Source organism: Triturus cristatus, chromosome 1_2, assembly GCF_964204655.1.
Source record: "Triturus cristatus chromosome 1_2, aTriCri1.1, whole genome shotgun sequence".
Lineage (NCBI taxonomy): Eukaryota > Metazoa > Chordata > Amphibia > Caudata > Salamandridae > Triturus > Triturus cristatus.
In genome coordinates, this window is record NC_140580.1 from 819,522,291 (window position 1) to 819,546,126 (window position 23,836).

General features: G+C 43.0%; 1 protein-coding gene across 7 annotated transcripts in view; it reads left to right on the forward strand.

The window, feature by feature from the left end:
* The window catches only part of KCNAB2 (potassium voltage-gated channel subfamily A regulatory beta subunit 2), a 1,115,399-nt gene that overhangs the window by 458,257 nt on the left and 633,306 nt on the right, over window positions 1–23,836 (forward strand). The window contains exon 2 of one of the 7 annotated variants that reach the window (XM_085608869.1): window positions 11,778–12,019. The exons of the other annotated variants lie outside the window; for them this stretch is intronic. Within the exon in view, the coding sequence (XP_085464995.1) occupies window positions 11,778–12,019 (242 nt within the window). The remainder of the gene's footprint in view (window positions 1–11,777; window positions 12,020–23,836) is intronic. 7 annotated transcript variants of the gene reach the window in all.

Genomic DNA, 23,836 nt, shown 5'->3' on the forward strand with positions numbered 1-23,836 from the left:
TGGCGTGTATAATGTGTGTTGGTAACCATCACTGGTGAATTTCAGTGGGTTGTCACATTGTAGCTAGAATCTTAACTCAATTTTTATCTGTTTAAAAAAAAATTAAGAAAAATACTCATTTTTCACTGAAACAAGAATTACGTGACTCCCATTCCTAGTGAAATCTAAAATTTTAAGTAGACTATGGGACCAGAGGCCTTGAAACTCTACTGTTAACTCAACAGCTTAAATGGGAAGAGCCTGTTTAACTTGAGTAGAATAGTGGGGCTGTTTTTGTACGTCCATCATGATCTGTTTCCTAAGACAAAATAGTTAATTGATAACTTACTTGTCATGATCTTTCTGATAACATGAGGATTTATTATGTTGTGGAACTTTGACTTTCTAAATGGTCTTTTGCGAGTAGCAGTCAAGGATGATGGCTAGGTTTTTGGAGTGACGCACTTTGCACACATGGGCTCTACACAGTTAATCTTAGTTCTGTATATTGCTCTGTTGAAAAAATTGTGATGGCATTTGTTATATTTCTGAAATATTCAAGCCAGTGGGAAAGACACTGTAGTCCCTCCCACACAACAGCCATTTTCCTGTTTCAGAGATTTTAGGGGATGTTAATTATTGCTGTAAATGAAGGGAGTTAATATGATCGCTGCTATTCAGACATATATCCGTCATGTTGAATCCCTAGTCCCTGTGTAAGTTAGAATGTTGGAGAATATGGAAGTGTGTGCTCGGTCCTGATGCCTATGTTCTAACTGAATTTCCCCATTCCGAAACAGACTTATGTCCTAAGCTACATAATTGCCAGTGACACCATCCTCCTCTCACTGGGCCTAATTAAGAGGGTTCCAGAGAGGTCATGTGGCTTTGGGGCGTGCGGAGGGGGGTGGTTGCCATTTCCTAGTTGGGTCAAAGAAGTCTAAAGTACGGTGCTTAATTTGAGCCGGTGGTTTCCTGTGTTCAGCACTGACACCTAATTGTCAACACTGGCACTTTTGACAGTCTGCCGCATGGCGGCACTGTTTGTCTAATTTAGAGATATGCGCAACAACAGTTATTTATTAATTCAATATACATGAATGTCTGATACCGGACGCCTAAGCCATTCTTATAGCTTTGGGGTCCTGTTATAGTCTGAATTGTCACACTTGTAGTGGTTAATAGTTGTGTTGGTACTGTCATTAGCAACTCTGGCAGGAAAATGGGTGGTGTAAGCTGCAGTGGCCTCCTGACAAGGGCCCTGGCACTTATGTTTTTTTTATTTTTTTAACAGATTAAGCGCTGTTAAAAAAAGGATTTCTTAATTGGGCCTGGACTGTTTACAGTTTTGATAGAGATAAAATTGTAACCACTACTTAAACAAATTCCTAGAAGGTGCTTTGGATTTGTCACTTAAACATGATTACATTTCTTTCTTGTTCATTTACATTTTCTGCTCCGGATTCGAAGGCTTTCCTCTCTGCTCTTGTGTTTGCCCCATCCATCTAGTATTTCTGGTTTATTATGGCTTCTGTTTGGCTGAGTTGTATCCTTCCACCCCAGATATCCGAGAAGTACTTTTTCTTATGCTTCCTTCTCTGGCATTTTCACTGCTTGCCCTCTTATGAGAGAGCATGGCCCTTTAAGGTTTTCCTTCTCACACTCCTCTTCTTTATTCTGTGGCCTCTTTTTGACCCCTCACTCAGTCTTTTGCAGCTCAGGCCCCTTCTCATTGATACCCCACTCTTTGTTCCCCACAGCTTTTCCTGCTGGAGGGATTGTTGGAAACCCCTCACTGGAGCCTCAGCACAACAAGGCTCCTCCTCACTTTCAAAATACTGAATCAAAATGGTATATGTTTTGCAATGGAATTTTGGTTGCAAAATATTATGATTTTACCTACTACAAACATGTAGGGATAACCCGTTCACAAATGGGAAGGGGTCCCCCGGGGACCCTGTCCCCTTTGTGAATGTGTTAAAAAAAAAAAAATGAAAAAAAAAGTGTTTGAAGGAGCTGTGGTATACAGGACCAGTAAGTCATTTTAAACAAAACAAAAAAATAAACACTTGATTTTTTTTTTTTTAAAATGAATTCCAGTTGCCTTTAAGGAAAACGGGCTACTTAAAAAAAAATAGAAATATTCATGAGGTATGGCGGTTTGCGACCCATTAGGAATTGCTATTTTAATTTTAAAACTTTCTTACCATAAGAGTTACGATTACCAAATTGCTATTCACTAAAACTCGTAATTTGGAAATTGCAATTGCTAATCTTGATTCATATTGCGTTGTGTATGTCTGCCAACTTGCAACAATAACCACTCTTTGTATAGACTTTTTAACTGAAAATGCACTGTAAAGAGCTTTGAACCCGTATTGTGGGAGGAGGGGCTTAGTGCTATATAAGATCATTAATCAATAAATGAATAATAAAGGTGTTTACTATTTTAAGTCGACTGATGTACCAAAGATGGAAGAATGCATCTTTGCAGGCAGGGTATGGGGCACATATTCTCTCATTTGAGTGACGTCTCTGCAGGCAGGAGGGCCTGTAAGAGGAAGAGGGCTGCTATTGTATCGCGTGACACTGAGCCTCTGCTCTGCTGTATGCAGTCGGAGAGAAAGGGAGCAGGAAGAGTTAAAGGAAAGCTGGTGGGACATCAGCACATGATTAATGGATAAGGGGGCCAGAAGATGCTCCTTCCGGACTGATGGGGAGTTCGAAGCCCAGGGGCATCATAAAGGCCCGGTAATGTGTTGCACCAATGCCATCCCAGAGTGACGCACCGTGCAGAGTGGTCAGAAGTGTCGGGTTTCCTTAAGTATGTGGAGAAGGCTGTGCAGCTGGAGTCGGGCTGCCAGTAATCCGATAAAGGTTCTGTGCTAGCCTGGTGCCGTCTCTCCACTTAAATTGGAGTTATTTTTGAATAAATGGGCAACGTCTGCAATGTGCACGCGCAGTTAGATCTGCAAGGTTGCTTTGAACGTGTTAATCCATAAAGCGGGTGTTTACCTTATTAATTATATGGATAGGAACTCGGGTCTTCATGAGAGGATAACAGCGTGGTAACCTTCCTGTCCAGTGGCTCCTTTCTTGAGCGTTTTGACCTGGGCTGCTTATTTCATTTTTGAAAACCCCTATAAGCATTAACAAGCATTGGCATTGTCAATAGTTCTTGCTTATGAATGCACTGTCCAGCCAGATCTAAAATCCATATACGTTAATGAATGCCCTCTTCCCATCTGTGCTGCTGCCAGAAAATAAGGTCATAAATGATCTAGCGATCCAAGACACTTCAGTAGCATTGCAATGAAGTGTGTGCCCCTGAAAGTTCAAACTCAGTCAGCTGGATAAGTAAACACAATTATCACAGCTGTGTGGAGGGCAAGCATTGTTTAGGGGAGCATACAACTTCTGCCCAGTCAAAACGTACTCCTGGCTTCCCCCTCTGCAGGTGATACTCACTTAATTGTCTTGAGACAGCTTCATTGTCTCACTAGACATAACAAGCATTTGCAATGCAAATAGGTCTCGCATTTGTGAGTCAGAGCTATTGACATTGTAAATGGCAATGTTTTTTACCTACACGATTTATTTTTGAAGTGAATGTATGTAGTGTGCAAAATCCCTTGGAAAGGTCCTGCACTTCGTAATAAAAATATTGAAAAAGACGCAAAGTGTGGATTGTGTCAACAATTGCTTGGCACATACCTCATGGGGAAGTTTCGCCACACATGCACACCGTGGTGCTTTAATAATGCGAAACTCATTAATAAAAGTAGTGCTTACAGACTAACCAACGCGATCGAAGCATGTGAATCCAAAGCCCGGCTTCTCTTTCATTTTCTAGACTATTTGACACACTCTCCTGCGTCTTGGTTATCTCCCAAACACTGGGAGGCAATGAAGTTTGCCAAGGGGGCGGGGGGCACGGGGGCTTTGGGGTACATGAAAATGTATTCATTGCCTAGTTGTCAAAGGTCGCCCGGTGCTATTAGTTAAAAGTGTGAAGATTTCATTAAGATATTAAGAGTACTTTACTCGCATTTGAGAAAATCGTCATTAACTAAACTAAATGCCAGAATGTGTCAGTTTTCACAGTGTTTTAGACAGTACTGGTTGCTTAGTTTCATTGCATTAATTTTTGTATTTACTCTTTTACACAGCATCCAAAGTAGGTTACCTAACCCCAAAGCCCCGAGTTGTTAAATGTCCCATAGAAGGGAGTGTTTTACAGTTGAGCAATTGTGTCCAAATGTAATTTTGGTAGTGCCATGGAATGATCAGCCAATGAGATACTCGATGAGCAGGTATCTAACTACATGTTCAAAACGTAGGGTATTGTGGCTGTTTTTTGTTTGTACACAACCACCTCTCTGAATGTGTTTATTGACACAGAGCTTCATCTACCAGACAGTGCTCTCACAGGGGCAACTAAAGCACAGAACAAAATGTATTCACTGTCTGCACCAGTCTATTTCTCTACCATCTACAGGGCTCACGTTCACGTATTCATTAATCTCTCTTTGTTAGAGGTGCGCGAGCCAATATATTAATTCACAGGTAGAGCCAGCCAGAGACGTACCAAGCGTATACGAGCCAGTGGGCGAGCCGTGAAAATGATCGGCATGTTAATCATACAGTAGTCATGATGTAAATGTGCGATAATGTCTCTTCAGAATTCAAAAAAGTGCATTTCTCTAGCGCTTCACCTCAGTACACAAGATTATAGCCCTGAATTGAGAGGAAGTTATTAAAAGTGCTGGTTTTAAGCATGAGTTAAAACACTGCCGCTCCTCCCGCCCGACCACAATGCCATTTGTGAACTAAGAGGCGTCAGTTGCCATGCATACCCCGAATATTGGCTAGAGTCTTATTATATTTAGAGTAACATTAAAATCTAGTTCATTAAACACGAGAAGTTTTTGTACAGCACTCATCTTGAACTCGCATATTTCAAGGTGGCAATAATAAAGATGAAAACGGAAGTGCTGGCAGGCAAGAAAACACGGACGGGAGTGGGGGGGCGGGGGAGGGTGAGAAGTCACAGTCTGAGGGAGGGGGCGGTGGGGTGGGGAGACAGGGAAGAAAATAGTGTTAGGAGTAAAGGGGCCAATAGCCGTGGAAGGATACAAATGATGAATGAGGAGGGACTAACAAGCCTCAAACCAATCGGAAGGCAGCATTTAAGACAAAAGCCAATGGGCAGAGAGTGAGCGGCGCTTCCACGAAGCTTCCACACTACAGTATATACTGCATGCCTCGCAAAGCGATGGCAGTGCATTCGCGCTGCAACGCTAGGCGAGACCTAAAAAGTACAGTAAAGTGCTTTTCTTCTGACAGTGATCCTGTCATGACACTTCCTGAAACTGAGGTTGAGTTTTTAATGCGTAGCACCCTCAATGCCCCTTCCCCCAGAAGACAACGCCCTTCCACCATGGGGTGTTTTTAGGTCGAGACTAGCAGCAGCGCGCATTCGCTGCTCGCTCTGCGAGACTCCTGCAGTAGAGTATGGGTGAGAAGCCGCGCCCTCTCTCCTCCCATGTTTTTCATTGGCTTGTGTCATTGTCTTTCATAAATGCTGCGTTCGGATTCGTTGATAGGCTTGTTAGTTCCTCCTTAGTATTGCCTTGTCTTCATTTGTACGCTCCCATGGCGACTGGCCCTTTTACTTCGGTTGTTCCACGGGACCTGTTATTTAGTCTGTAAGCACTATTTACTTTATTGAGTTTCTCTCACTACAGACCGGACATGCGCTGCTTCAGCTGAAACCGCTTGTGTTTTTTTAAGCAGCACGGCTGCCCCCGTAACACAGGTGCGTGCTTTCAATCCCTTTAACCCGGCATTATCTTGTCTGTTTCATCCCCCCCCCACCACAGTAAAATGGATTTTAAAATGATTAGCGAAAGTCATGTGAATTCCAGGTAGCACATAATCCTGTGCTAATGGGCCGACACTGACAACAGCACATCAGTGTTACATGTCATCTGTACTAAAGCCACCTGACCGCTTGTTTTCAAAAGCCTGTTTTATTAACACCACCACCACCACCAATACCACCACCACCACCACCAGCAATACCACCACCATCAATACCACCTCCCCCAATACCACCACCACAACCACCACCAATACCACCACCAATACCACCACTGCCAATTTCGCCAATACCACCATCACCACCAATATCACCATCATCAATACCAATACCACCACCACCAATACCACCACTAATACCACCACCACCAATACCACCACCACCAATACCACCACCATCAATACCACCACCAGTACCAATACCACCATCACCAATATCACCACCACCAATACAACCACCACCAATACCACCACCAGTACCACCACCACCAATACCAGTACCACCACTACCAATATCAGTACCACCACCAATACCACCATTACCATCACCAATACCACCACCACCAATACCAACACTACTAATACCACCAACAATAACACCAATACTACCACCACCCACCAATATCACCACCTTAGCGCCTCCCGCTCACTAGTAATAGCAAGGGCACTGTATGAGGCCGGAGCTGCAGCCGAGACCCTCCCTCCCATCCCTCCCTCCCTCCATGCCTCCCATAAAGCACAACCTGTCCTGCACCAGGAGGTGAAGCCAGGGCCCTACTACATCTGGAGTGTTTATTAGGCCAAAGATAGCAATGATATTGCACAATGCCACACTGCACACTCAAATCACGGAGCGGGCAGGAACTAGCCCCCCTCTCCCGCTTTTCTCCTGAGCCGTGACAGTGTAATCACAGAGTGAATGGTGTTGGAGCGCTTTGTTAGTGTTTATAGCTCGGATCATATATAACTCTCAATTCACCCTTTGTCTCTGTGTATTTTACAACACTTACACATCTTCTTCACTGCACTATTGATCACTACTTTGAAGACGTCGCAGGCCGGTCTCTTCCTCTGATATTTATAATCTAACAAGCGGTCGAGAAGGACCTTTATTGCAATGCAATAGGTCTCGCATTTGCGAGAGTTTAAGCTATTAGTATTGTAAATGACCATGCCTTTTATTTATGTTTTAAAACCCAAAACATAAATAAAAGGCATTGTAATTTACAATGCCAATAGCTCAAACTTGTGTGAATGTGAGACCTATTGCATTGCAAATGCTTGGTTGTATGTATTGCTGCACCTGCGTCTCGGTGCTGAATTAGAGTGACATTAGCGCTCAGTTTCACCTTTGTTCCATTGCTGGAAAGAATACCATATATGGATGTTTATTTTCTGGTCTTGTCTACTGTTGTCGAAATACCTATTCAGTAGCTTTAGGAACAGAAACCTATGCAAAACCATTAAATACCTGCCACCCTCCACCAGTCAGGAGAAGGGTTTTAATGCGGCATTCTTCATGGGGATGCATACTTTCCGCAAACTCTATCTGAGGAAAAAGGCTGACCACACACCAAAACCTGCTACAGACCAGTAATTACCCGTAAATTGTACACTGGTGAAAAATATTTTTGTGTGCTCCTCTGTGCTCATATGTTGCTATCAGTCATGGAACAAGGAGTATATCAAAACCAGTGGTTTAGTCGTAAGTTTCCAGTCCACACAAATGTTGCATTCGTAAGTGGGTAGACAAGGGCAATTGGGAAAACATACGTATTTAGTATTTTCAGATGCAGGACGATGTTATCCTGGTTAGTGTTTCAGTATTTGTCATCTGAGAAACAGAAAAATCTGTTTTCAGTTCTAATAAAGAAATCTTCACAGTTCCCTTAGGATTCTAAGAGGCCGATTCCAATGTCGGACGGACCGGAGTAGGTCAGACATCAGTGGGGAACTTTAACCGAACGACCTCCTGTCATCGGTTCCAACCCAGCAAGTAGGATGCTACCGAACTCTGTTCAGTCGCAATCCTATTCTTTACAATGGGAGCATACATTCCGAACGGAATGCATGCTCTCATTGCAAAGAGTAGAGGTGCAGTTCATCCCTGCCCCCGGTGGCAATCACCAGGAGGCTGGCTATCTAATTAACAATCCTGGATAGAGAGGAGAAACGTAGTGGTGGGTTAGCACTAATTTAGAAGGATTCCCTAAAGATTTCATTCCACCCGATAAACATTATGGACTGTGAAGCCCTTTCTTTCAGATGTAAAGTAAATCACAATGCCATGTTTCATGGACTTTTGGTCTACAGACCCCCAGGTCCTAGAACTAATTTTTCGAAAGCCCTTAATGACTTCCTGGAAGGGCGTGTGCTCTACGGCAATCTCACAGTGTTAGGAGACTTTAACTCCCATGACACAACTGGTGAAAACATATATGCATAAGGCAGGGAACATACTTGATGGTATTTTTACAGCTCACCTTGATCTACATGTAGTTGACATTCTTCAGCTCACGTGGTCAGACCACATGACTGCAGTTTAGTATTAATCGTACTAAAGTTACACCAACCCAAACAAGTCAGCCGAAACTGTTCTGACCCTGGAGTAAAAGTTGACAGAAGGAAGCTGGTAAGAAACCTAGAGATTTCCCAACTCACCTTCACCGGTGACCCCAACGAGGCAGCTTCTAGTTATGCAAAGTGGATTCAAGACACAGCAAATTAACTGACTCCACAAGAAGATTGCTAACCATAGATCGTGTCCTTCATCCCCATGGTACTCCCCAAGCTTGGATCCTTTAAGAAGTGTTGTCGCTGTCAAGAAAGAGTCTGGAGGAGCAACTGTGCTGCAGACGAAAAATAAATATATAAATTACTTATCCAAGATTACAGAAATCTGATAATCGCAGACAAAACCAGCTACTTTTCTGAAAAGATTAAGTATGTCACAAAATCATCTTGTGAACTGTTTCAAACAGAACAGAGTCTAACTACTCCTCCTGCTGCAAATTACTTATTACCCACTCAACAACTTTGCCACAAGTTAGTTAATTTCTTAAGAAACAAAGTAGAGGCAGTTTATGATGATTTTAACCTGGTTAAGGGCACAGAGTAATTACCCCCAAGCTTCCTTCTTGTTAGATACCAGCCTCCCAGTTGTCTGCGAATTTCCCACTGTCACAACATCATACATGATCAAGGTGATAAGTTTATCTAAATCCAGAGCACGAACAGACCCCTGTTCCGCTAAGGTGTTAAGAGATAGCTGATTTCATTGCACCCTCACCAGCTCTACTGTTTAATAATATTATATATTCTGTCTGTTTCCCAACAGCATGGAAAAAGGCCTCCATTCTGCCTTTACTAAAAAAGCTTTCTCTTAACGCGTCCGAGGAAAAGAACTGTCAACCGATTGCTTGGCTCCCTATGCTTGCAAAAATTCTAGAAAGACACTTAAACATCTCTCTTTCAGAATTCCTGTACCAGAATGGCATCCTGGACAGAGCCCAGTCGGTTTTAGGAAATCTCATAGTACTGAAACTGAGCTGGTGGCAGTCACCGAGAGGAGGGACATTATAGATAAGGGTGGCAAGGCTGCGGTGGTACTTTTTGACCTATCCGCAGCCTTTGAGTCACCTGTTTTTGAAGCAACGGCTGACCGAGATGTCATTCAGGGCTCCGTTCTTCAGCTGCTAAGCTTCTTCCTAGATGGAAACAAGCAATTTGTTAATATGGGAGAGTTACGTTTTAAGTCATTTATCTTACCGTGTGTCGGACAAGGGTCCTCGTTAAGTCCCACATTATTTAATGTGCATGTGGCTCCCATTTTGAATTTGATCAGATCACATGGCTTCTCCGCTGTGTCTTATGCTGACGATACCCAAATTGTGGTATCTATGGACAACACCTTAGACGAGGTGGCCTCCAGATTCAATGCATGCATGAGTGTATCAGTCAATTGGTTGAATTCCCATTGTCTTAAACTAAAGTCAGAGAAGACAGAGGTGCTCCTCTTTGAATGAGATACCTCCTTTTGGAATGATGCCTGGTGGCCATGGTCCCTTGGTTCTCTTCCCATTTCAGTACCAAAAGCTAAGAACCTAGGAATCATTATTGACTCCAGTCTTTATTTCAGAGATCAGATGAACTTACTCACTTCTTCGTGCTTCCTTGTTCTAAAAATCCTAAGGAAAATTCTTCCCTTTTTCCCTTTTGATTTTCAGATAACAGTGGTCACCTCTCTGCCATTATCAAAGCCAGCCTATTGTAATGCCATTTATGCTGGTGCCTTAGTATAGCATTTTTAGAAGACGTAAGAGTTTGTAAAATGCCGTAGTCTGACTTTTGAAAAACATCAAGAAGTTGGAACCAGTCTTTAAGGCCATGGAAGAACTACATTGGCTCCCCATAAAAAAGAGTAGTAGTTAAAGCACTCTGTATAGCGCACAAAACGCTCAATCAGTCAGGACCTGCTTTTCTTAAAAATAAAACCTCCTGGTACATCCTTAATAAACTACTTTTATCAACCACAGCTAGGAAAGTGTCATTGTCGCTAATTCACAGAGCCTCCCGGGGTGGCAGAAGTTTCTCCTATTTTACTTCTCGTCTCCGGAATCGGATGCCATGGCACCTGAGAAATCAGCCCGGTTTCCTTACTTTTATAAAATTCCTAAAAACCTGGCGGTTTACTTCTCCCCTGCAGGTTAACTTTGGGGTCAGCTCTGTCTCCTTTGAATAAACGGCAGTGCCAAAAGACCCACGAAATACGTCTTGCTTTACAAAATTTAAATAAAATATGAGACGCAAACCTGAGCTTTTTAGTAGATATGAGGGAATGCATACATAAAGCACAATTAATCATGGGCAATTTGCAGTAATGTGGAGTTATTCACGTCTAGTTTCCAAGTGGCAAGTTAGACAACTCTTGCTTCACCCTCGTTTTGTGTGATGCTGTCACTCCGATCTCGTTGGTGGAAAATGCCCCCATAATTGATAGCTAATCATCGGTAATCCTATATATATTTTTTTTTTGTATTCCATTTTTAAAGAAGTCCTGGTTACCAACAGGTTTTATTGGAACTATAGTTAACGGATTTGAGTATGAATCTAATGTAATATTTGGGGGCAGACTGTAAAATATTTTTCCAACGTTATTGGCCGAAGTTGGAACGATGGTGTGTTTTGCCTTGTTTTGGCCGTTTACCTGTTAATATTGCCCACTTTGTGGGAATTGTAATAAAGCACCTTTTGCTTTCTACACTATGTGCCAGACCAAAACTTAGAAGATATGCTTAGGCGATCTGTAATTTGTCAAATCAGCAGGAAGATGCAAAAGGGGAATGGTATGAACACGTTTCGAAAAGAGAAGTGAGTATATAATCAGGATGGGGCTTGTATGGGATTTTTCTGCTTGCATTCCTCTGAGCACGTTTTACTATGTCTAATTTATTTATTTTCCTATTGAATGAGGCCTGGATATCTATTGCATGCTCCCCATTTACTGACTCTGCTATTTTTTCCCTCTGTGCGCCGCGGTAGGGCATTGTCTTGCATGAAGGTGGTTTGAAGGCCTTTTGATTTGCTTCTTAAGTGACTGCAGTTTACTTGGGTATCAGTTTTGCGGCCGATCAGGTTCTCTTGCCATTGTCCTGCTTAACTCTGAGACTTATCTTCATTTACCACATCAAGATCCCGTTACCCGAGACATGAGTGTGTACATGTTCGCTTGTTGTCCTGCACAATGCTGGTAGAAGCAGCTCAGGTAATTAGTCGTGCTTCAGGCTGTGCTGCCAGTCCGGTGTGTCAGTTTGGGTAAAGAGGAAACAATGTTTGTCACTCAGAGTAGCGAGTATAGGGGCCCATCCAACAAGAAACCACCTCTGCCTACTAAATCCTTGCATCTGGACGTTCCACAGATACCCAAAGCAGACAGCAGAATGCTGTCGACGGTGTCGTACAGCGAGAGCTTGAGAAGCGTAGTGAGTAGGTATCACTCAGATTGGGGGCTGAACCAGATCCGCCAAACCGATGTGGTCGAGCTTCAGCGCCTGCGGGAGGTTAAAGTTGCCGTCCATACGAAAAACATGGAAGAGTTCCTCAGGATGCATGGACTGTCCCTGGACGACTGCACGGCTCGCAAGACGGGCATGAAGTACAGGTAAGCAAAGCTTCTTATTCTGCATGTGGTTCAAGTGTAGAAAAGGTATTGACAACACACGACTAGTTGTCCTGACAAGTTAAGCTGGCGTACTTGGCCATTATGCAAAAACTCCAATATATCTGCTTATACAATATGCAGTCCATGTGAATCCTCACAACAGTACTTAATTTGGAAGATTTTGTTGAGTGGTTTTGCATCCTAAGTAAATTGCCTTAGGTGGGTATTGTGGGTCGTGCTCACCCAAAGGAAATGCACCATACCGTGCTCTTGTGGATGCCAACAGTGCCAAAGAGTCAAGGTGCTTAGTTTGACTTCTGTTTCATAATGTACTGCACGGCATTTGAAACATTGATAACTCATTAGCTGCTTTCTGTCTTGATACTGCGTAGTCAGCATTTTGAGGTATTTACGGTAATGCTTTATTTGGCAAGTAAATATTATACTAGTGATATATCTGCAGTTCAATACCTGGAAACATTCCACAGCTCTGACAGTACAAGTAAACAATACTAGACTGCAGGGGGCTGTTCTTAGAGTTATAATTAGTTCTGTTATTTTGTTTTAAAATCATGCACTTGGTTTGTACATCTTTATGAAAAAAAAAACGAGTGTTCACATTGTAGAAGTAGTCGCCTCTGAGCCATGGGTCAGCAAAGGTAAATAAAAAGAAGTAAAAATGTGATGCTGTTGTCAGAAAGATAACAATTTGTTTGTGTTCTAGCGTAGATTTAAACGCTATTAAGTTAGAGGCCATCCTAAACACTAGCAACAATCTCCATTTTGTTTTGCCATTTATCGTTTTAATACAATAGACATTTAAGCATCATTTTTGTGGAACTACTTTCAAAGGATAGATAACTAGTGGATTATTCTGCAGTAAGGACGGTGGTCATCAGTTTTACAAATAGACAGTTATCTAGTAAACCCCTTAGAAAGGTAGTGATGGGCGGCCAGTGTTAAAATCTAATGAATTGTTAGGACGAAGAATGTGATTGGTTAAGGAACAGTAAGGATGTGTGGTTGCTGGCCGGGGAGAGTGCAGGAAGCAAACGTCCGATTGCTGCCAGTAACAACCGGCATTGGCTAAGCCAGTAGGTCTGGGTTTAATGTGCCAACACATTTAAACACGGGCATTCTCAAATGCTGTTTGCATGGGTTGCGTGCGCAGTGCTATTTATTACATGATAGCCAGCCCTCTTGGCATTGCCAGTGCTGTGGTAAAGGTCTCAGAAAGCACTTTCTGGAAGGCGGGGTGATACACCAGAGAGCCAACATGATAGAGTCAAACACTACTCTACGTATATTTTAAAGAATTGGTAATAATACTGCAATGTTATCAAATAGGCTGCTGCTTATAGGAGATTGGTGGAGTGGGATTGTAGGAATGTGTGCTTTTCTGTACTCAAATATTTGAATTCCCAGGAGTAATATTAATCACTAGTTGACTTCTTTTCCATGCTTGTTGGCTTACAACTTAGGTCCCCTCCACTATAGGTTTTTCAGATCGAGGGCTCGAGTCATAACGTTTTTCCCACGCAAGTGTGGCTTTTATTTAAAAAATACAAGATTAAGTAATTCCTTAATATGCAGTAAGTCAGCCTACTCATGGCACAGTGGGAAGAAAGTGCCTTTGAGAATAGCGGACCAGCTGTAGGCAAAACAGTCTGAACCCACTTAGTGTGAGCAGTCAAGTCCTATTTCCTCATCCTCTTCTCTCTGCTCGGGATTCCATGCAGTGGCACGTGTTAGTCTGACCTGTGGAGCATCAGCTATGATTTGAAGATGTTCTCCCAAGGCATTGTAAGCATGGCACCCATGCTTCAATATGGAGTTCCACTTTTGGAGCCTCGACAAACACCAGAAAACTGTAGATGTGTAGTTAAGAATAGTAAATCTTTAATACCTATGTAAACGTAACTTTTTAAAAATTGCTCTTTATTAGTTATAACATTGTGCACAAAATCAGTACTCCCAATAGAAGACAACAGTCAGTGTCTGTTATCCGTGACATGACCGCAACAGGCAGCCTCCATGTTAGCAATTGTCATATGCCCCCATCCCAATCAAAGCAAACACAAGGAGATGATGGATGGAGTGCTGAAACTTTTCAGAATCTCATCCCAAGTCACTATTAGATCTGGGTTGAATCCACCACCGTTTTGTTTTTTAGCTCACTTTGCCACCCCAGTTCAGACCCAGCCATATGCAAACCAGTCTTGGCCCTGTTCCTTATGGAAACAGTCCAGCTCGAACTGTGACGGATGTATGATGGTACATCGCAAACGTTAACATCGTATGCCCTCACATCGCCGTTTTTTCATCGCATGTCCCTTTACATCGTAAGTAATCACAACGCACCCAATTACGTCACATTTCAATTGAAAAGCATGCAAAATACATTCACACTGCATACAAACACCCCGCATGGTTCTAAATCGCGATTTTTACCCCTATGCACATTCCCCCAGACCCTAAGGCCTAAACTATACTGTAAGCAACGTACTAAACACACTATGACCCCCTAAAACTCTATCATATACGACCCGTAACCCTAAGCTCTATCCCTAAAGCTTAAAACACTACCATATACACCCCTTAACCCTAAGCCCTAACCCTAAAGCCTAAAACGCTACCATATCCGACCCTTAACCCTAAGCCCTAACCCTAAAGTCTAAAACACTGCCATATCTGACCCTTAACCATAAGCCCTAAAAGCCCTAACCCTAAAGTCTAAAACACTACCATATCCGACCCTAAGCCCCAAAAGCCCTAACCCCTAAAACACTACCATATACTACTATTAACCCTAAGCCCTAAAGCCTAAAACCCTCCCCCTCCACTCCCCACCAACTACCCTAAAATACTACGAGTACATTGTCGTCCTTACCTGTCTCTCGTGGTTCCAGAAGCGTTGTCTCCCCGCCGTCTGTGTCCGTTGTAAGCGCCCGCGATGTAATGGTGCCTCCGATGCAATGGCGTGCGTAGTGAACGCACGCGTTGTAACATCGCGTGCATTGTGACGGCACGTGACATAAACGCATGCGATGTGACGCATGCATTGCGATGGTCGTTCGCCCCTGTGATAGGTTTTATGGGTAACACACCTCATCAGCCAGGCTAGCTTGAATCCAGTGGCACAGAGAGCAAGGGACCCATATCTGGGCATATCCTGCCAACTTACGGCGAACAAAGCAAACACTAGGAGATGATGATCAGAGCTCTGAAACTTTTCAGACACTCATCCCCAATCACTATTAGAGCTGGGTTGAATCCATCATCGTTCTTTAGCTCACTTCGCCACCCCAGTTCAGACCCAGCCATATGCAAATCAGTCTTGACCCTGTCTCTCATCGGAACAGTCTAGCCCGAACTGCCAAGCAAGGTCTTCCCTATACCAGAAACAAGCATCCTGGGACCGGTATTGGGGGTATCACCCCTCATCAGCCAGCCACTGGATTCAAGCTAGCCTGGCTGATAAGGGGGTAATACCCCGAAACCGGTCACAGGATGCTTGTTTCTGGTCCTGGTAGGACCTGGCCTGGCAGTTTGGGTTGGACTGTTCCCATGAGGAACAGGGTCAAGACTGATTTGCAAATGGCTTTGTCCAAACTGGGAGGTGGTGAAGTGAGCTAAAGAATGATGAATTAGACCCAGATCTGTGACTGGGAGTGAGTTGTTGAAAAGATTCAGCATTCCGGCCATCATCTCGTGGTGTTTGCTATGTTCGCTCTAAGTGGCCATGGGTATGCCCAGACGTGGGTCCCTTGCTCACTGTGTCATTGGATTGAAGCTAACCTGTCTGAACTGTAATACCTGGAAACTGGTCCCAGGATGCTTGTTTCCAGTCCAGGGAGGACCTGGCCTGGCAGTTCGGGCTGGACAGTTCCCATGAGGAACAGGGTCAAGACTGATTTGCATTTGGCTGGGCCCAACTGAGGGGGGGGGGGCATGGGGAGCAAAACAAACTATGGATGAAACCCTAATCTGTGACTAGGGGGTGAGTTGTTAAAAAGTTTTAGCACTCCGCCCATCATCTTGTACTGTTTGCCCCATCGTATTCACACGCTCCTAAATACTTACAACAGTTCATCATTACTGTTGTGTATTTGCAAAACTGTCATTATCAATGCATTACGCTCCATCTCTAAGCAAGGCCAACTTGCAAGCAAGGGAGCCAGTGGGCTTTGTCGCGTTTCCAAAATATGATGGCCACAGTGTCTCCGCAAATCCCCATTCAACACCCCAGTATGCCATGCATCCATCTGTGTACCACTACATTCATGGTCGCAATTCTTCACTCTTGACTTAAATCGCCTCGAGAGAGCCTTCCAAACTCGCTGTCAACTCCGGGACATGCACCCTAGCCCCATATCATCTGGATAATGTTCAATTCTGCACCTTCCACTTATGTATATCTAGTAGCCAATGTGTATTTGACGGTGCAATTCTGCTGTTACACCCCATTGATATATTTCGTTTTGCTAACAAATTGTTAATAAAATTCACAATATTTTGGTTGTCATTATCTTCGTTATGATATTTGGTAGCACAATATGTTTATAGTCCTACTTCTACATACAACCAAATAGAAATACATGTGGAATATCATTATCTCTCTAAATCTGGAGTATCTTCAGCCATAGACTTCCTAGTTTGAGTAAGGAAACTCTCCAAAAGAGAGGCACAGTGATAGTAAGGAGGAGACCCTGAGCACAAGAAGATTGTGGGCTGCAAAGCTGAGCATAAGAATTCAGCAGAGCTGGCACAGAATGAGCAGGATGCTTGGGTGAGAAGGTGTCCATCTTATAAAACGGAGACTGCATTGAAAAGAAGTAGAAGAGGTAGCCTTAGCAATAAAAATAAATGAAGCCTTGGAGGGTGCGTAAGTCAGACTCGGAGACGAAGTTTAAAAGTGTGGGGAAAAGGAGAATAGCACTTCCTGTTGCGTCATCAACATAAATTTCTCCGATTTAGTGCTCAAGTCTAGGTGTCTGGTTAAAAAAAAACGTTTGAAAATCGTTTAGTTTGAAAAACTGAGTAATATAATGTTGAAAATATATACGATTGCAGTGATCAAGTCAAAAACAACCAATTTAAATGTTTACATTTACACTCACCCTGGTTGTAATTGCCAGGTACCTAATCCTACCACAGACCTTAAATCTAATTCTACCCTATCGATGAGCATAAATGTATAACTTGTCCTTCCATTGACTTTCGTATAAATGTTTAACTGTAGGTTTAACCTACCCTTCTCCTTACCTGAACTCGGACAATAGAACATGCCCTAAACTCGATCCTGCCTTAACCGTGATCTGACCTTAACCCTTGTCCTGTCGCTGACTGTAACCCTAATTCAGTCACAAAACGAAAAACTTTGTTTGCCCTAGCTCCACCCTGACTCTCAAACCAAGAGTCACTTCTTAAAACAAAATACTGCACAATAAATACCAAAGGGCACCACAATTAAAATCTGCGAAAAAAGTATGTCTTGTTTTTCAGTTCATAAAATAAAATTCTCCCACTAGGAAAATCCTAATTAGGTGTGTGAGTGTGGAGCATCGGTTTAAAAGACTACTGCCCTGTGCCTAATTCATTGGAGAAGAGCCTGGGTAAAGGATTTGAAAAAACACCCCTTTCTTCCTCCCTCAGTAGAATCATTCCCTTTCAACACTGCCAGAGATCAATTTTTTCTGTTTCAGTTTTTTATTGAATTCTCATGTTCATTCCCTTAACGGTGGTAGTTACAGAGGAGGTTTATGCTCATCTGCTTATTTTTAGGTTGAACCTGGGCATCGCATGCTCTACTCTGCAAGGCATGCTATATGTGAGTATGGACTTGAAGCTCCGCCCATATTTTTCATTGGCTTGTGTCATTGTCCTTTGTAAATACTAGCTTCTGATTCGTTTATAGGCTTTTTAGTCTCATTAGTACCGCCTTGTCTTAATTTGTCACCTCCCATGAGGACTGGCCCCTATTCTTCTGTTGTTACATGGTATGTCGTATTTAATCCGTGAGCACTATTTGCTTACAGACTTAATGAGATATTTGCTAGTGACATGCTTTCCTGCAACATTCAGCAGCCATGCGCGCTTTCGCTTTCCAAGCAGCCCGGGACAATGGCGGCCGCTTCTTTGAAATGAAATCAATCTCGCATTTACAAGTGTTTGAGCTGTTGGCATTGTAAATGACAATGCCTTTTATTTGTGTGTTAATTATTAAAACGGATAAATAAAAGGCATTGTCATTTACAATAGCTTAAACTCTCGCAAATGAGAAACCTTTTGCTTTGCAAATGCTTGTTCTTCCTTAGCCGTAGTGGCTTAGCTGATTACAGAGTTCAAGGCTGTGCGTCCCATACATTTGTTTTTTACGAAAGAGGTTAAGAGCTTGAGGAATGTTGTAAGGACATAGATTAAGGGTTGAAGTTGAGCAGAGCCATGCCACCATTCTGGCCCTGTTTCTACCCCATAGAACAGAGCAGCAGGCAGGCTATTTGTGTGTTTTTTTGTTGTTGCAGTAATCGCACACCATTTTGTTATCTAAAGGGAAGGCAAGAGAGCGGCGAGGAAGAGAAAAAGAAGAAATCGCTCATGCTTGGTACAGAGATGGGTTTTCCATCATGGGGGCGTTGAATAACTTCACAATGCAGCCATGTTAAGACTTTGCACCAGAAGCAGTGACAGTAGCCATTTTCTAAAGGATACCCTCGGGGACATAGACCATGTGTAGTATAATGCATGTACCCCTGATGTCTGAGCTAAGCTGCTACTTAACATTCTATGAGCTTCAGATACGGTTGGTTTTGTCAGAATTGTGCCCTTGAACCGGTGGCCCAACTAATTGTAGGCACTGCTCGGAGGATGGTTTTTAGATACGAACCTGAAGCAGGCGTGTCACTATCAATTGTGCAGCAGGTGCATTGGCACCAACACACAGGGGTTGCATGAGGGGAACACGCTTTCCCGCTTGTTGGCTGTTTGTTCTGCAGAAGCAGGGAACGAGGTTCCAGTTTCCTTGCTTGCATTAGGACCCACGGATCCCTTGCTCTGTCATTGACCTGAAGGTTTCTATATTGCTCATTAAGTGTAGGCTGTTCTAAAGACTGTGCTGTTAAAAAACACCCTCTCTTACAAACTTGGTGAGTCAGTAAGTGGGCGGCATTAAATCTGAAGCTTTAAAGTGCATTGTACAATTCTAAATGAAGCTACTCATGGAATGATCACTTTTTATTTCAGGGGGCATGAAAATATTTTGGCAATTAAAGACCTTCTCTTACCCCTGTAAAGGTCACAGCACACATGTGCATGGGTGTCTGAATTCTGTTGCAAGATGTTATACTGCCGTGCTGTATGCAAGAGAGAGAGAAAGAACTTTCTTTATAACCCCTCTCGTTATAGAACCATCTTTAAATAAAAAGAGCTGGAATGTATACATCCAGCAAAGAAAATAGGTAGGTGGGGTGGTGCATGAAATCGGCAATGTACTTTAGCCTTCTCTCATAGGAGGTCTGCTCTGTGTTGTTTTTGACGCACTTTATTCTGTTTCTCTGGACAATTGTTTAAAATGCTCGTGAATTGGGCTAATGAATACACACTAGGTTTCAGTGAACAGTATTGTGTTTCACCTGTTGCTTTCCTAGACAATCTTAGGTTCGTTGTGAAGTCGTCTGAAATTCCATAGCTTTGGACAGGGAAGGGTCAGAACGGAGTTGTTTTAGCTGAACCTTTCGAGGAAAGTATAAACCACATGTCCTTTGTGGTTGTAAAATGTACCATGAAACTAATTATCATGGTGCATGTGAAAACAATCGACTTGCAACAGCCCTGAATCGCAAGGTTCCTTTCAGAAGACTTGTTTGCAGGTGTAAAAACACTGACAATTAGACAAGTATATCAAGGGTTTACAGTAGGTAAAAAGATGTAAACTACAACATGTTTGCGAAAGGATGACTAAGGTGGCACCCTGCAGTCGCTTATTTTCTGTCCTCTCTCTTGCCCTTTTTGTTTCCCTACACACCAAGGTGCTTAGGCAAAACTCGCCAAGAACACGACTGTGGGCCTCACCCCGCGTCAACGCACTACTGACGTAGGCCACATGACATACACTCCTTCATCCGAGCACTCCCACAAGGCGGCAGACTGCTCTTCCTCAGAAGATTTTAGGTGTCTTGTTGGGGCCATGAAGTGCTATACATATGTAAATACAGCCTGAACACAAACTGTTGTCTTTACTGCAACCAGGATTAATTTTGTAGCATTTTAAGGAAACATTGGCCATATTAGATAGTGACCCTGTAAAGTCAGCTTAATAGTTCAGGTGCCATAGACAATGCACCGGTACCAAGCTCCTCCTCCTCACATAAACCTGCCTCCGACCACCACACACTCCCCTGAGCCCAGTGCTTGTTACCCTTTCCAGCTCCCTACAAATTAACCATCATGCTCTGAACCCCCCAATCATCTGCTCGCCCATTTGTGTGTTACCTGGTAGTAACTTAACCTTGTGTACCATAAAGCGACATGTTTGATTCTGTAGACTACAACACATATAAACAACAGAAGAGCAAGAAACGTAATTGTTGTTTTATTAGCTTGCAGTCAAACCAATTACATCCATGATTGCAAAATGTTGTGTAATTACTTCAATTCCGTAGAACTATAGCATGTGTTGGCAGATAATAGCTGCTCTGCTTTTCTCCTGCATACTGTAGCCTGCTCTGTGGCAGGTTTTTGTAGGTGTTTTTTTTTAAAGTTAAGTGCTATGTATTTTTTTTATTTTTAATCTAGTATGTCGCAGTTATTACCTTAGCTGAGATTCAGTGCATTGACCCAGTCTCAAATGATGCCTTGAAGCTGCAGGTGATGCCATTGTTTCATAAACGGCTAAACATTTTTAGAGGACACAGTGCATGTCTACAACCTGTTGGAAACAAAGGCTGAAGCCATTAGCAGTGGCGGCTCGCAGTGGGAGTGCTGCGGGGCGGGGCAGGGTGGAGGGGCAGGGTAGAGGGGGTAGTGAAGTCGGACATACGACTGCCAGAAGTAAAGTACTCCTGGCCGTCGCATGTCCGAATTCACTACCCCCCCACCCTGCCCCTCCCCCGCCTCACAGCACTCCCACTGCAAGCCGCCACTGGCCATAAGACAGGAGAACACTCCATCTTTGTGGTTTATTAGAGATTATCAGCCAAACCGCGGCGTCATACTTCTTTGCTTGTTGGTGAGGTCCATGTTCTCCAGTAGAACAGCTTTTTCTGTACTTGTTGCCAACACTGGCCTGTGTGTAGTTGGTGCTGAACCTTGCTGTATTTGCAGTTTTCAGCACCCTTGTGGTGCCAAAATGATATTGATTCATCTTATTGTGGCTTCTCCTGCTCTAGAGTGAATTAAGGGACATGTTCATTTTCGGGACATTTTGCTCTGTGCCCTCGAAGAAGCCAAGGTGATTGATTGATTGATTGCCTTGACTGTAGAGCATGGTCTCACCTTCGGTAGAAATGTTTAAAGTTCAGTCAGTGCCTGCAGCTGATGCCTTAGGCTTCCTATTACAATGAGAAAGAAATGTACCTTAGTCATAGTCATGCTACTGATAAATGTTTTGTGAAGAAAGCATTGTGGACCCTAAGCTGAAGTTCTGATGATTGTCCTAATTTCTGAAAGAGATGATCTATGAAAGTAAAACGGGTCCAGATAGCATAATTATCGTACCCTGATTGCAGAAGTCCAAAGAGTTTGTAAATTTTAAGTAAATCCCCAAAGACTCTTCTCAAGCTAAAACTGCGCAATGTTACGCATACTTTATATTTTGATTGACTCAAACTCCTAGGCCTTCACTCAGATAATTTTGTTTTTAATAAACAATTAATTGTCTGGTATAGACAGTACAATAAAACAAATATAACAAATCATTGCACCTCGTTCCCACATACCCTGGTGTGGCTCACTGGCCATACATGGTACATCATATAAGAAGTTTAGTTTCCTAATCTGTAGTAGTCCATCCCTTTGTCCCATATCCGGGGTGCTTCCGTCGGTAGCCTTTGGCAGCGTATAATAGTTTTTTCCAGTTGTGTGCACCTCAAATAATTTTATTTATGTGAAACTTGCTCCGCAAACATGACTCCTCTCTGTTATTTCATTTTAGAAACAGCACAAATAATCTGAAAAGATATGTTTCTTGAACAGGCTGTATAAATATGTAAGTTAGGGAGTTGGAGCACAACATGTCAAGCATCACTTATCTTCTATAATAAGACTCTTACAGTTGTCCCTTTGGAAGATCTTGTGCTCGTTGACTGGTTTTCAACGTTCTGCTAATTATCCTTATTTTTAGGGGCATGTGTGAGCACTCGTAAATTTACATATTTGCAGCTCACCAAATGCCTCTAGGCCTCTATTATTAGGGGGACTAGTGGCAGCTCCTCCGCTAAGGCGGAGGAGCCTCACTCACTGCTGTAAAGCAATATAAATAAAGGAAAAATAAAATGATAATAACTTGAAATTACTATCATTTTCTTTTTTCCTTGTTGCGGCAGGTTTGCGGGCGTGGTGGGGGCTCCGATGCTGAGAGAGTGGTTTGCACTCCCTAAATCGCTTGAATGTTTGGCCGGCCGTCTAGGGCCAGCCAAACTGTCATGTGCACTTTGCATGTTCTCCACCCAGGCTGCCTTATAGTCTGGGCGGAGAACGTGGCCAGGGCCCCAGTCCCTGTCAGAGCGCTGAACCATAGGCTCAGATCAATCAGAATGTTGCAGTGCAGCGTTGTAATTGGCTCAGGGGGGCCTGGGTGCTTCCTGTGTTCTCTGTTCCGGGAAAGACGACAGTGGAGAGAACGGTGAGACGCGGCAAGGAGTATTATTTTTTTTACACCCCACCCTACCACCCCCGATCTGTGACAGCCGCCACTGATGGGACACATAATATCACCCATGATCATTTTACCTTTGTTTACAACTTAAGACCTTTCCATCCTTATGGCAAAAGATTTTTACACTCCCTAGCCAATGCAACTTCATCAGATTTAATTATCATAGAAATGTTTGAGCTGCATACTTCTTGCTTTTCCCTTGCCTGCATCTGATAAAGCCCCAAGATAATCTCTCCCCTTGCTTCTGAATTTAATTAAACCATGATGTGGTGCAATATTACCTTTCATGGAGTTCTCGTAACATCATTGTGAGTTTCATCACAATTACGAGATGGGAATATAGGACCATAAAATACATGGGCCCTGTTATGTTTGTTTATGTTATATGTTTATTTTAGAGTTGTTCGCTTGAAAATGTGGTTTTTCAAACCAGGAAATGTTTATTTAAAATATTGACCTATCAGGCCTCAAGCAGGGGTATGTGCTTGCACCATTCCTTCTTAATTTTTGGTTAGCAGATCTGACAGAAGTACTTGAGTCGATAAACTGACATTCCCCAAGAATGGGTCAATCTTGTCTAAGCCACCTTCTATGTGCACACTACTTATTCCATTTGCAGGTCTACTAGGGTCGGTCTTCAACGTCTGATAGATGCGCTATACAATTATGCTTGTGATAGCAGGTTGAAAATAAATAGAAAAGAGAAAGAAATCATGACATGACCATCTCAAGCCACATCAGGCACCTCACAACGTCGCCCTTAATCTGGCAGCATCTTCACAATGTGGATGTATGCAAATATTTGGGTGTACTGATAGACGACAAAGGCACTTTTCTCCCTCAAAGGAAATTACAAATAAGACAAGGAAATGTGCTAATAGCAGCCTTCTGCACTCTCTATAACAGTCTAAAAGGCCCAAGTCTTCAACCGTCATGGCAGAAGA